This window comes from Carcharodon carcharias, chromosome 30, assembly GCF_017639515.1.
Source record: "Carcharodon carcharias isolate sCarCar2 chromosome 30, sCarCar2.pri, whole genome shotgun sequence".
Classification (NCBI taxonomy): Eukaryota; Metazoa; Chordata; class Chondrichthyes; order Lamniformes; family Lamnidae; genus Carcharodon; species Carcharodon carcharias.
The window spans coordinates 6432314-6445804 of NC_054496.1; the positions used below are offsets into that span (position 1 = coordinate 6432314).

General features: G+C 44.8%; 1 protein-coding gene across 1 annotated transcript in view; it reads left to right on the forward strand.

Moving 5' to 3' along the window:
* Positions 1–13491, forward strand: part of LOC121271161 (voltage-dependent P/Q-type calcium channel subunit alpha-1A-like) — a 760453-nt gene that overhangs the window by 509949 nt on the left and 237013 nt on the right. Inside the window, exons 20-21 of the mRNA XM_041176921.1 lie at positions 5512–5579; positions 11045–11151. Of these exons, the coding sequence (XP_041032855.1) occupies positions 5512–5579; positions 11045–11151 (175 nt within the window). The remainder of the gene's footprint in view (positions 1–5511; positions 5580–11044; positions 11152–13491) is intronic.

Here is a 13491-nt window from a genome sequence, read left to right on the forward strand (position 1 = left end):
CTACCCCTCCCAGTATCCTCTCATTCATTGTGTATTCCCTAGCCTTGTTTGCCCTCTCTAAATGCATTACCTCATACTTCGCTGGACTGAATTCCATCCGCCACTTTTCCGCCCACTCAGCCAAACCATTGATATAATTCTGGAGACAACAGCTATCCTTTTCATTTTCAACTACATGGACAATTTTTGTGTCATCTGCAAATTTCCCAATCATGCCACCCACATTAAGTCCAAATCATTAATATGTACAACAAACGCCAAGGGACCCAACAGTGAGCCCTGTGGAATGCCACTGAAAACTGTTTTCCATTTGTAAAAACATCTATCAATCATTACCCTTTGTTTCCTGTCACTGAGCCAATTTCGAATCCAACTCGCCACTTTCCCCTGTTTCCCATGGGCTTTTACTTTTCTGACCAGTCTGCCATGTGGGACCTTGTCAAATGCCTTACTAAAACCCATGTAGACAACATCCAGTGCACTACCCTCATCAATCCTCCTTGTCCAAAAAAATGTATTAAATTAGTAAGACAAGACCTTCCCCTAACAAAACCATGCTGACTATACCTAATTAATCAATTCCTTTCCAAGCGACAGTTTACCCTGTCTCTCAGAATTCATTCTAATAATTTTCCCACCACAGGAGTCAGACTGACCGGCCCATAATTATCTGGTCTATTCCTCACACCCTTTTTAAATAATGGTACAACGTTTACAGATCTCCAATTCTCTAGCACCTCGCCTCTATCTAGTGAGGATTGGAAAATAATCCTCAGAGCATCCGCTATTTCCTCGCTGGCTTCCTTTAACAGCCTGGGATACAATCCATCCAGCCCTGGTGACTTATCCACCTTCAAGGATGTCAATCCCTCCAGTACATCCTCTCTCATTATGCTTATTATATCTAATATTTTACACCCCTCTAAAAAGAATATCTGCTTCATCCCTCTCCTTAGTGAAGACAGAGACAAAATATTCATTGAGAACCCTGCCCGCATCTTCAGCGTCAGAGCACAAGTTACCATATACATCTCAGATCGACCCTAGCCTTCCCTTAGCTATTCTCTTTCTCTTAATGTATTGGTAAAACATCTTTGGGTTTTCTTTGATTTTACCTGTCAATATTTTTTCATGTTCTCTCTTTGCTTTCCTAATTACCTTTTTTACTTCACCCCTATACTTTCTATACTCCTCTAGACTTTTTACAGTATTAAGTTTTTTGTGACTGTCATAAGCTTTCTTTTTCTGCTTTACCTTACACTGTATACTCCTAGATAACCTGGGGACTCTAGATTTGGCAGTACTATGCTTCTTCTTTGTGGGGACATGTTGACACTGCACCCGTAGAATCTTGCTTTTGAATTCCTCCCACGGGTCTGTCACTTCAAGTAGCTGTAACCAGTCCACTTTTGCCAGATCACCTCTCAGCTTTGTAAAGGTTATCTTTCACCAGTTCAGAACTTTTACTCCTGTTCTATCTTTATCCTTTTCCATATTACATTAACTCTAACTGTATTATGGTCACTATCTCCAAAATGGTCACCCACTGCTTCTTCAACCACTTGCTCAGCTTCATTTCCTAATACTAAATCTAGAATTGCACTTCCTCTCGTTGGGCTTGTTACGTGCTGGCTAAAAAAGTTCTTTTGAATGCAGTTCAAGAAATTTGTGCCTATTACACTGTTCATATCCCAGTTGATATTAGGGTAGTTGAAGTCCTCAACAATTATTGCCGTATTGTTTTTGCGCTCGGAAATCTACCTACGTGTTTGCTCTTCTATTTCCCTCTCACTATTTGGGGGTAAATAGTACATTCCTGCCCCTTTTTTATTCCTGAGCTCAACCCATATGGCCTCATTTGATGATTCATTTAGTATATCATCGTTCCTCGCAGCTGTAATTGATTCTTTAACCAACAATGCTACACCCCCACCTATTTTAACCCCTCTCTCTCCTGCCTGAAAACTCTATACCCAGGGATGTTGAGCTGCCATTTTTGCCCCTCGTTAAGCCAATTTTCCATTATAGCAATGATATGATGCTGCCATGAGTCTATCTGTGCCCTCAGCTCATCGGCTTTGTTTGCTATACTCCTTGCATTTAAATAAATACCTTTTAACATTGTCAAATTCCTGCACTGTAAATTTTTTAACTTTTGCTTCTTCTGTCTTTCAGAATGACATGCTAATTTTCTGTCTCCCGCTCCCTGCTCTGAATTTGTCCAACTGAATCTGCCTTCAGGTTCCCACCCCTCTGCCAATCTAATTTAAACCCTCCCTAAAAACACTAGCAAATCTCCCTGCAAGGACACTCATCACAGTCCTATACATATCCCACCTGCCCCAGAAATCTGAAGCTCTCTGTCCTGCACCATCTCTCCATCCACACATTCATCTGGTATACTTTCCTCTTTCCATACTCACTAGCACGTGGCCTTGGAACTAATCCAGAGATTACTACTTTTGAAGTCCTGCTTTCTCATCTCTTTTCTAACTCTGAATTCAGCCTGCAGGACCTCATTGTTAATGTTTCAAGTCCGTGTGACTCTTCTTCAGAACATATGGACTCGAAACGTTAACTCTGTCTTTCTCTCCACAGATGCTGTCAGACCTGCTGAGTTTTTCCAGCAATTTTTGTCTTTGTTTCAGATTTCCAGCATCCACAGTATTTTGCTTTTATCTGCAGGACCTCATCCCTTTTTCTACCTATATCATTGGTACCAGAATGCTCTGAAGCTGCTTGGTGACATCCATGACCCTTGCACCTGGAGGCAACATACCATTCTGGAATCATGCCTGTGACCACAGAAGTGCCTGCCTGTTTCCCTAACTATAGAAACCCCTACCACTATTGCTCTCCTCTCTTTTGTCCTCCCTCCCTGCACAACTGAGTCACCCATGGTGCTGTGGTCATGACTCTCGCTGCTCTCTCCAGAGGAACCCTCTTCCCCATTAGTAGTCAGTACCTGTTAGAAAGTGGGATGTCCTCGGGTCTGCTGCACTACCTGCCTTGCCTTTCTTGTCTGTCTGATGACTACCCAGTCCCTCTCTGTCTGTTCTTTCATAAGCTGTGGGATGAATACCTTCTGAAATGTGCTATCTACATAGCTGTCACCCTCACAAATGCTCCTCAGTGACACCAGCTGCTTCTTGAGTTCCAGATACAGCACTCGAGATTTTCCATTTGGTGGCACTTCCTGCACATATAGTTGTCCACGACATGGGTAGCATCCTGGAGTACAGGATGTGCACTCAACAGGTATGAGCAGCCCTGCAGGCCTCGAATTATTTATTTACTGCACCAAAATTGGAATTTAAGTAAACACAATAAAATGTTAATTAACTCTCATTCCGTCCTCACTCTGGTTATTTTTTAAATCCCCGACTCTCGCTGGAATGTCTATGCCCCAGTTTTTTTTTCAAAGCCCTGATTCTCACTGGAACTCTCACTCTTTACAAACATATGAACAAGGAGTAGGAGGAGGCCATTCAGCCCCTCAAGCCTGCTCCACCATTTAATTAGATCATGGCTGATCTGATAGTAACCTGAAATCTGCACCCCAACTACCCCCAGTAACCTATCACCCTCTTGCTTACCAAGAATCTATCCACCTCTGCCTTAAAAATATTCAAAGACTCTGCTTCCACTGCCTTTTTGGGAAGAAAGTTCCAAAGACTCATGACCCTCTGAGCAAAAAGGTTTTGCTTCATCTGTATTTTAAATGGGTGACCCCTTATTTTTAAACAATGACGTGCCTTTTTTTTCAAAGCCCCGACTTCCCCTGATCTCTGATGATAGGTCATTGACCTAAAACAATAATTAATTTTCTCTCCCCATGAATGCTGTCTGACCTGTTGAATGGTTCTAGCATTTTCTATTTTAACTTAAGATTTCCAGCATCCACACTATTTTGTATTGGTCAGAGTTGATTCTTGTATTGAGGTTTACACCCAAGGCATTCTGAAATCAACAGCTTGAAGGTGATCTGAATGGTTCTCCCTCCTGTGGAAGTGTGTTTGGGCTCTGCTTGGTCGCTCTTTACACAGAGGCAGGTCTAAAATGGTGCTGGCTGATGATGTGATGCAACGCTCTGATTTATTAAATGAAAAGCAAAATACTGCAGATGCTGGAAATTTGAAATAAAAACAGAACATTCTAGAAATACTTAGCAGGTCAAGAAGCATCTGTGGGGAAAGAATCAGAGTTTGAAGTTGAATATGACTTCTTCAGTTTCTTTACAGTTCTACAAAAAGGATCTTGATAAATTCTAAGAGGAGCACATTGAAAGGACTTGAGAGAGAGGAGGCTAGTTAAATTTGCTCAGTGATGCGTTATAGAACTGTAGAATGGTTACAGCGCAGAAGGCCATTCAGCCCATTGTGTCTGTTCTGGCTTTCTGGAGTAGGAGTAATTCAACTCATACCAATCCCCTGCCTTTTCCCCATAATCCCGATAATGATCCAATTCCCTTTTGAAAACCTCACTTGACCCCGTCTTCACCACACTCTCAGGCAGTGCATTCCAAATCTTAACCAATCACTGCATGAAAAAACTTTTCCTCATGTCACCATTGCTTTGTTTGCCAATTACCTTAAATCTGTGCCCTCTGGTTCTCAATCCTTCCACCAATGGGAACAGTTTCTACTTATCTACAGTTTCTACCTCATTATTTTGAAAATCACTATCATATCTCCTCTCAATCTTCTCTTATCCAAGGAGAACAGTCCCAATTTCTCCAATCTTTATACATAACTGAACTCCTTCATCCGTGGAACCATTCTTGTGAATTTTTTCTGCACCCTCTCTGAGGCCTTCACATTGTTCCTAAAGTGTGGTGGCCAGAATTGGATGTAATACTCCAGTTCAGGCTGGTTTATACAAATTTAACATAACTTTGCTTTTGTACTTTATGCCCCTATTGATAAAACCTAGGATGTCATGTGCTTTATGAACCGCTCTCTCAACCTGTCCTGCCATCTTCAATGATTTATGCACTTTTATACACAGGTCCCTCTGCTCTTGCACCCACTTTAGAAATGTACCCTTTATTAATATTGTCTCTATGCATTCTCCTTACCAAAATGAATCACTTAACACTTCTACATTAAATTTCATCTGCTATTTGTCTGCCCATTCCAGTCAATGTCATTTTGAAGTTTCCACTATCCTCCTCATGGCTCACAATGCTTCCAAGTTTTGTATCATCCATTAATTTTGAAATGGTCTCCTGAAACCCAGTTGATTAGTGTAAGGAGTCAGGGAAGTATTCCCCAGATTATTTCCAGAGGAGACACCACACAGCATTTTACAATTTAACTGATGGTGACAATAAAGGGCCTGGCAGTCTTCCCATTCTTTTCATATGTTCCTTATCATGTGTAATAGTAGTCAACAAAAAGGCTCTTCATAGGTTTCTTTCCTCCAGCCTGTGTGAATGAACCTAGTATATGATCGTTTTAGAGTTTTTTGTGCACATTCTATCCCTGTTGTTACCTTCATTTTGCTAACCAGACACTCTGCTGAACGTATTCTTGGCCATCGCTGTGGACAACCTTGCCAATGCACAAGAACTTACAAAGGTATGATGAAATAGTTATGGTACATAATGTTTTATTTAGTAACTTTTTATGTTCATAAAGGCAAAAGAATAAGAGTTCCGAGATAGAACTCCTTCCATTTTAGATAGCCAGTATGAAAATCATGCATTCGCAGGCCAACACGGCCCAGGCCTGATGCAGCATAAAGTTCTTCTTACCTCGTTCCAACTAGTGTGCTTCAGCTCCCATCCTGGAAGGGTGCTCGTATGCAGCAGTGTGACACTAAGGACAGAATTTTCTGTGCTCGCTGGCATCGAGTGTCATGGCAGGCATGAGCGGATAATATTGTGGGAAGGCCTAAAATCGGTTTCATGCTGTCGTACAACATATTTGCAAACGTCCGCTCCACTCGTCAATGGCAGGCCATGTTTCCTGTTGCTGGATGTCGGAAACTTCATTGTAATACCTCTGCATATCATTCAAAAGCCCAGCTCGCCAAAATCATCCCCCCGATCTGGATCATCTGAGCACACACGCTGACATGTTTCATAACAGCATTTATAAGACGTGCACCTGGCAAGCTGCACTTCGAGGGGAAGTCGGAGGTGAGTGCACAGTAATGTTGCGTAGTCATCGTGAGAGTTGACTTTTGGACCTCAAGGTTGTGGCGCTGTGCATTCAGGCAAGGGCACAGGCAAGTCGCTTTTCCCCAGCTGGCTGACAGTGCGCTGCTGGGGCAAGGGCTGCACTCCTGCTGAGGCGAAATGGTGGGGGGAGGGCTGCACTCCAGTTGATGGTAGTACACAAGCACATGTAATGGGGAGGGGTAGGGAAGTATTAGGGAAACCTTGTATAAAGTGACCATTCCTCTGCAGCTGAGACAGTTCAGGTGCAGCCACACTGACATGCTTGAAGTTGGGCAGCTAGCTTATCTGCCCATTCAAACAACACAGAGACGTGAAAGTGCCATCAAATGCTCCAGAGCTTTTCACTGCTTGGACACAGACTACAAACTAATGAGCAGTTTAGTGGCCTACAGAACAATTGGACGCCTGCGCACGTTGTACAGTCTCCTTGCGAAAGCTGGCCCTGGAGCAGTCACTGGTGGAGGTGCTCATAGTGTCTCGCAATGTCATCATTCAGATTTGGACCAGTTTCCCCCATGGTTCAAGCTAACAGCGCAGCTGTGCAGTGCAAGTTAGGAGAATGCCTGCGCCTGAGCTAAAAGCACAGCCTGCAGTCCAGTGTGCAAAGCTGCCGCCAAACTGTCAAGTAGAGTGGGGCAAAAATGGGTGGGTTTTTGGGCAGCCATGCAGCACACTAAACCCTGGCCATCCAAATGGTGGCCAGCACTCTCCAGGATGTGTTAAGAGGCCTTCAGACTTAACCAATCGAGATTCTTAGAACACCCAAGCTAACCCATGCATTGCTCTCTTTCACCCTGCAGGAGGAATACATCAGAAGCATAGACCTGGCTGTATGCTTCATGGAGAAAAGAGTGACGGAGATGCCTGGCTGTGCTGAGAGAGAGCAGCACCCTGAGGAAGAAAGGATGGCTGGGGCTCCCACACATGCCACTGAGGAACCACAGCAAGCCATCGCTGGTCGGCACCTAGCTAGACCCAGGATCTACAGATGGCTTGTGTCATTCCTGCAGACAACCGAGAACCAGTGTCACCGAAGACTGCGCATGTCCACGGAATTAGTCGTTCACATCTGCCATCGGCTGCAGGATTTGGTGCCACTGGGAGATGGAGGGCATCCACTGCCAGTGGTCGTGAAAGTGACCGTGGTGCTGAATTTTTACATCAGTGGCTTCTTTCAGGGCTCCACATGTGACCTTTGTGGGAAATCACAAGCTTCCATGTACAAATGCATCCATGAGGTCAGGGAGGCCATCTTCGCAAAGGCACACAACTTTGTGCATTTCACTGTTATCAGGAAAGCCAGGATGTGAATGCTGAGATTTGCCCAGAACTCAGATTTTCCACAGGTGCAGGGTGCCATTGAATGCACTCACGTGGCATTCAGATCTCCATTGGCAACAAGCGGCCAACCAAGGCAACTGCAAGGTCTTCCACTCGCTGAATGTTCAGCTGGTGTGCGACCACCACAAGCACACCCTGCAAGTTGTGCTCAGTTCCTGGGGAGTGTCCATGACTCCTACATCCTTAGCAGGTCTCAACTCCTGAAAGTCTTCCAGGGTCCACAGAGGTTGCAACGATGGCTGCTTGGGGACAAGGGCTACCCGCAGAAGACGTGGCTGATGACACCCATGCGGCTGCCTCAGAGTGCAGCAGAGAGGGTAGAATGAGGCTCATGCTGCAACTTGCACCTTGGTGGGGCAAATCTTTGGAATCTTGAAAATGAGGTTCCGGTGTCTGGACCAGTTTGGGGGAGCCCTGCAATATAGTCCACAGAGGGTGTCATGCATCATCATCGCCTGCTGTGCCCTTTACAACCAGGTTCTGCAATGGGGAGAGAAGCTGGCTGATGAGGAGACGGAGGAGCTGGACGTCTCATCTCATGAGGAGGACATCGATGGGGATGAGCGTGAGGAGGTTCTCGAAGAAGAGAATGACAACGATGAGGCCATCGCACTGGCCAGACAAGGCAGGCGCGCTCAGGAATAGCAGCTAGATTCGTGGAGGATGATGACGACATGCAGTGAGGAGATACCATAGACCCTCACATTGCATCTATGAACATTTGACTCCAGTCTGGCTGATCGCAACACACATACCCTCTGTGATAAGGCTCCTGTCATGGAGACGCAGCGGATGCCCTAATAGTCACTAGATTCTAGGAGGATGATGACAACATACAGTGAGGATGCTTCATTCACCTTCACATGGCCTTTGAATGTCTGACTCCTGTCTAGCTGAGGGCAGCTCGCTTGCGCTCTGTGCTCAGGGTCATATCATGGGGAAGCGTCATGAAACTTTAAATGCACCTAATCCTTTGTCAACCTTTAGCACCTGACCCCTTCAGGAGCATGGGGTGGGAGGGGCAGGGAGAGGGGAGGCAGCCCCACCTCAAAGATGCTGAGAGCGCACATGGAGAATGTCAGAACTCTGTGACTCCTGCCCACAACATTCTGGCAGCAATGACAAGCACCATTGAGGTGCAGGCATTACTAGTGTGTTCAGTGAGTGTAAAGCTGGACCATCACTTTGGCCTGAAAGCCACTGCACAGGGAAGAGGTCCTGGACTGAGACACCTTTATCTTGTGCAGGAGCCAAAGTTTCACATCTGAGTGACACAAACACTGCTCATCATAACAAGGAGCCATAGACAAAAAGACATTCTTGGAAGTTTACTTATAATAGTGAACTTTATGTACATTATGTGATTAACACCCATGCCCAAACTGTGCAACTTCATCTTCTTAACGTTCCTAACTCTGCCATTATGTCTTGGTGCTCCCCCGACATCCACAGCGGAGGTGGAGGCTGCCCGCTGATTGCTATGTCCTGTCTGTGATGACCTTGACGGGCATCCTCTGGAGGGCCCTGGCCTGCTTTCGGGGTCCTGCTGTGTGGCAGTGGCACCTTCCTCGGCCTGTGGAGCTGGAGCTGCTGGGGTCAGAGGAACAGGGGATTCAGATGGGTAGGACACTCCCAAAGTATCCTGAGTGGATGGACCCAGGATGTTCACCTGCTGATCCTCCTCCCTATGGGTGCCCAAGGGTCTCTGGCTGATTCCTTGAGGAGAAGGGGAAGCTGGAGTGAGATGGAGCTGCCCTACACCCCTCTCATGTTAACACTATTGGAGGCTAACTGTAGCATCAGCAGTGGAGTTCAGCCTGTGCAACAGTGTAGGACAGATGCCCTGGACCAAGGTCTCTATGGCAGCTGCCATCCTACCAGCGTTGACCTTGGTCCATTGGCATGCTGGCACCATCACCTCAGACTGAAGGCAGACAGACTCCTACATTGTGCCTTGCAATCTGAGGAATGCAGCGGACATCACTTCCTGATGTTCCTGAGCTTGCCTTTGCAGCTCCAGCAACTGAGATATGACAGAGTCCAGAGGCTCATCATCTGACTCAGACTCTGCAGTTTTCTGGCCTTCAGCAGACCCCTGAGTGCCAGAAATCTGGGAAGTCCTTGCCACCACCTACTGTGGATCAGACAGTGCAATGTGTTCACCAGATTTGTGACCCTGAGGTTATTCTAAAGTTTGGTCCTGCTGAGATGTTTATCTCTGCGCTGGTGGAGGGTGGGTGAGCGTTGTAACTGCTCCTCAATTGTCTGATGGATGTTGCACTGCTGGATGGTCACTTGGCTGGGCTAACCACCATCGACCTCACCGTCAAAACAGGAATGACCCAGATGTTTGCTAGCTAGCTGTATGACTCTATTTTCAAAGTATATGAGGACCTTGATGTCGTCCATTCCCCTACCAGTCGACGGCCTCTACCTCTTGTGTACCAGCTTGTCCTGCATGAATACAGATGGAGAGAGTGTAAGCAGGACACCTGCCAGACCAGATGATAAGTATGCCTGGCCTGTGTCGATGGTGATTGGTCCCATGGACGGGATGAGGACAATGGTGTGTGTGAGAGAGTGAATGGTGATGTCCCTTGAACAGACAGTGAATCAGATCCCTGTGGATATGTTTGAGAGTGTGTGAGTTGAGAGTGATGAGAAGAGTGACTTACTCTGGCGGAATGGAGGAGATCATTCATCCTCTTCCGACACTGGGTGGCTGTCCTCTTTTGCAGGTGTTGGCATTGACCACCAGTGCCACCGCTTCCCAAGCTGGATTGGTGATGTTGATGCTCTTCCTGGGGCAAGAGTAGGGGTAGTGGGCATCCACAACATCCAAAAGGTGTTCCAGGGATGGCAGCAGCCTTGTTGCCTTTCAGGGCCATGCCTTCCTAGGCTGGAAGTACTGAGAGGTATGTGCACAGCTGCACTTTTAATATGGTGCCTAGCGAGGTAACAGTGTAGCGGGAGAATCAGAGGCCGCCCGCCATCGAAACAACGTGTTTCCTGGGAAAACATGACTAATGTGACGGGATTGAGATGATACGGCGTGAAAGGCTGCCATTGCGGCCAGTAGGTAATGTTCTTTTTCCTGCCCGCTGCTGCACTTCATGAAAATCTGTGACGATTTTGCCCTATTTTCACCTTTACATGTCAGCCTTCCTTTTGGCAGTTTTGTGTTAAGGATCCATTTCCACTGAAACTGCACCAGCCTCATTTCACATTAGTTCTTTGAGCTAAGTGAAAGACTTCCATCCAGCTTTGTGTGTTGGAATAAAACCCTGAGTTCAAAGGTAGGGCTGCTCACATACAGTTTGTAGCATTTAGTACATGGCATTGTAACAGCTATTAATAGAGCACAGTGTTCCTACAGATACACAACATTACTACGGCTTTTAATAGATGATACACAGCAATATTATAGCTCGTAACAATTAGTTTACAGCATTGCAATGCATCCTACTTCTCATCAATCTATCTGAGTTTCTCACAGAAGCTCTCAATGTGTCATAATAGGATGAACAAGAAGAGGAGGAAGCTGCCAATCAGAAACTTGCACTGCAGAAAGCCAAGGAGGTAGCGGAAGTGAGTCCATTGTCAGCTGCCAACTTGTCAATAGCTGCGTAAGTAGAGCCTGTTTAATAGATAATGTTATGTGATATTTTGGTGCTAAATGGCTTGGATTTAATATGATCTTAGAGCTAGTCTGAAGGCTAATTTAAATAATAAAGTTACACTTGCCAGAATACTTGTTTCCTCCGTCATTGTTTTGAAACTTTTAATTGAACATGCCATTTGGCAAGATAGTCTGGGAACACTTTGGACGAGTTACTGATTTGTAAGGTGGCACTATGCCCTAATGTGTTCGAATTTGCTATTCCATGGTCCATCAGAACATTGCATTTGTGATTCACCTCATGGTGGGGCTCTAATCCAGTAGATCAGTTAAAGGGTGAAATCAGGGGCCAGCACATCAAGATGCCCTCTTACCTCTTGGTGTAGGTATATAATTGATACTGACATTACATGGGAACAGGTCAACTGTCTGGCACCTTGGCCAGAGAATGGAAAAAATTGAATTTAAATGAAGAAATTCAATCCCAACAAGAGATCAGAATGATAAATTTCCTGCTTTCTTGGAATCTGGGTTCAAATCCATTTCTTGTTCTGACAGCTGTACTCTTAATAAAGTGTATTCAGCTATTCTCTATAGCCCAGCTTCCAGTGGATGTAATGTGGGGCAGAACTCCAATTAGAAACTGTCACTAATTTGGCAATTGTTGTTGGTTAAAGCTAAACAAAAGAGAGAAAAACAATCAAGTAGAGAGTACCTGTTTTAAGTATCTCTCCCATCTCTATCTGGGAAATATAGCAATAACAGTATATTTGGCTAGTATTAAAATAATATTTAATTTCTTCCTTCTTGGAAAGCCTGCATTTCAGGTCCTTCCCTCCAGGACCACTTCAGTGATGTTTTGTGTCCTAAAACAACTCAATTCATTTTAACATGAGCAAAGTACTGCAGATGCTGGAAATCTGAAACAAAAACAGAAAATGCTGGATTTACTCAGCAGGCCAGGCAGCAACTGTGGAGTAAGAAACAGAGTTAACATTTCAAGTCAGTGATCTTTCAGTGAAACTGAATGAACCATTTATTTTAGTAGGGCTCAGTCTCTGGGATGATAACAGAAATGCAGTAGACATTGGTTAGGTATCCCAGATCACTTCCCAGGTAGATCTTATGTTCCACTCACTACTGAAATGAATGTGATCCTCCAAGATAAGGCAAACCTTCTGCCTTCACCAGGCTGGGGTTGGCAGAGGGTGTTGATGGAAATTTCAGTTAAGCCAGACAATCAGCATTCTTCTGTTGTAAGTAAGGAATCTATGCTTTTCCATAAGAGATGGGATTGAGTATATTGGATAGAAAGTAACTCTCTGAGATTTTCTTTCATCTCTTCTAAAATTATGCTTGACCTTTAACCAGACAAAATGAAAGCTAAAGAGAGGAAAGGTGCATCAATCGTAAGGGTAAGCCATTAGCCGGAGATGTTACTCTGGGCTTAGTTGCAACCTGGCAAATCCATTTCTCAAAGCAGGATATTGTAAAATAGCAGTCACAGAATTTGGTACGAATATATTAAGTGTCTGTCTGCTGATATCACCAGTAGCAGTTTCTAGCCTCATATACACATTTTGCATGTTTCAGCCATGTCAGATGCATGTTAACATGGCCAATGTGTCCCTTTTTTCTATTTGTTGTCCAAATCAGACCAACTGTTCATTGTGTATTTCCTTTACTTATTTGAAATCTAATTACCGCCAAATTTTTCTTTAAGCAAAAAACATTTTTCTTTTTCTTAATGTAAGATGGTCATTCTTCATATTAGTACACAGTAACTGCTCTAGTCTGGAATGTTCGGGACCAAGGCATTTCTGGATTTGGAATTTTCTGGGTTATAGAATAAAGTTAGAATGCTTAACCACAAGCAGGTGAACCAGATATAAATATGTACCTGAGGTAACACATGCTAAAATCATGTTAAGACACAAAGTACACATTTTCAAATTCATTCGCATGAAAATATTGCTACACAGGGGTCTGGAATAAAATTGAGCATCATCGTTAATTAAGCAATATCCCATTTTAACATACGCATACACAATAATCAGTCTCTTTCCTGCTGCAGCACCGCAACCACCACCACCACCACCACCAACCCACCTCCCCCCCAGTTGCCAATGCCTGCGATTCAGATTTGCCAGTCTGGGGTAAGGAGCCTGTACAACAGGCAGACAGGAGCAAAAACACAACAAAATCTGCAGCCGCTACTCACCTTCACAGCTGAACCGCATGACCTCCCGGTTTTTCCCACATTCTGGACACCTCAGTCAGCCACTAAATTACACTTGCCTGTCCCTGTTTGCACACAAACAACCCAGGCCCGTTCAGCACTTGATGC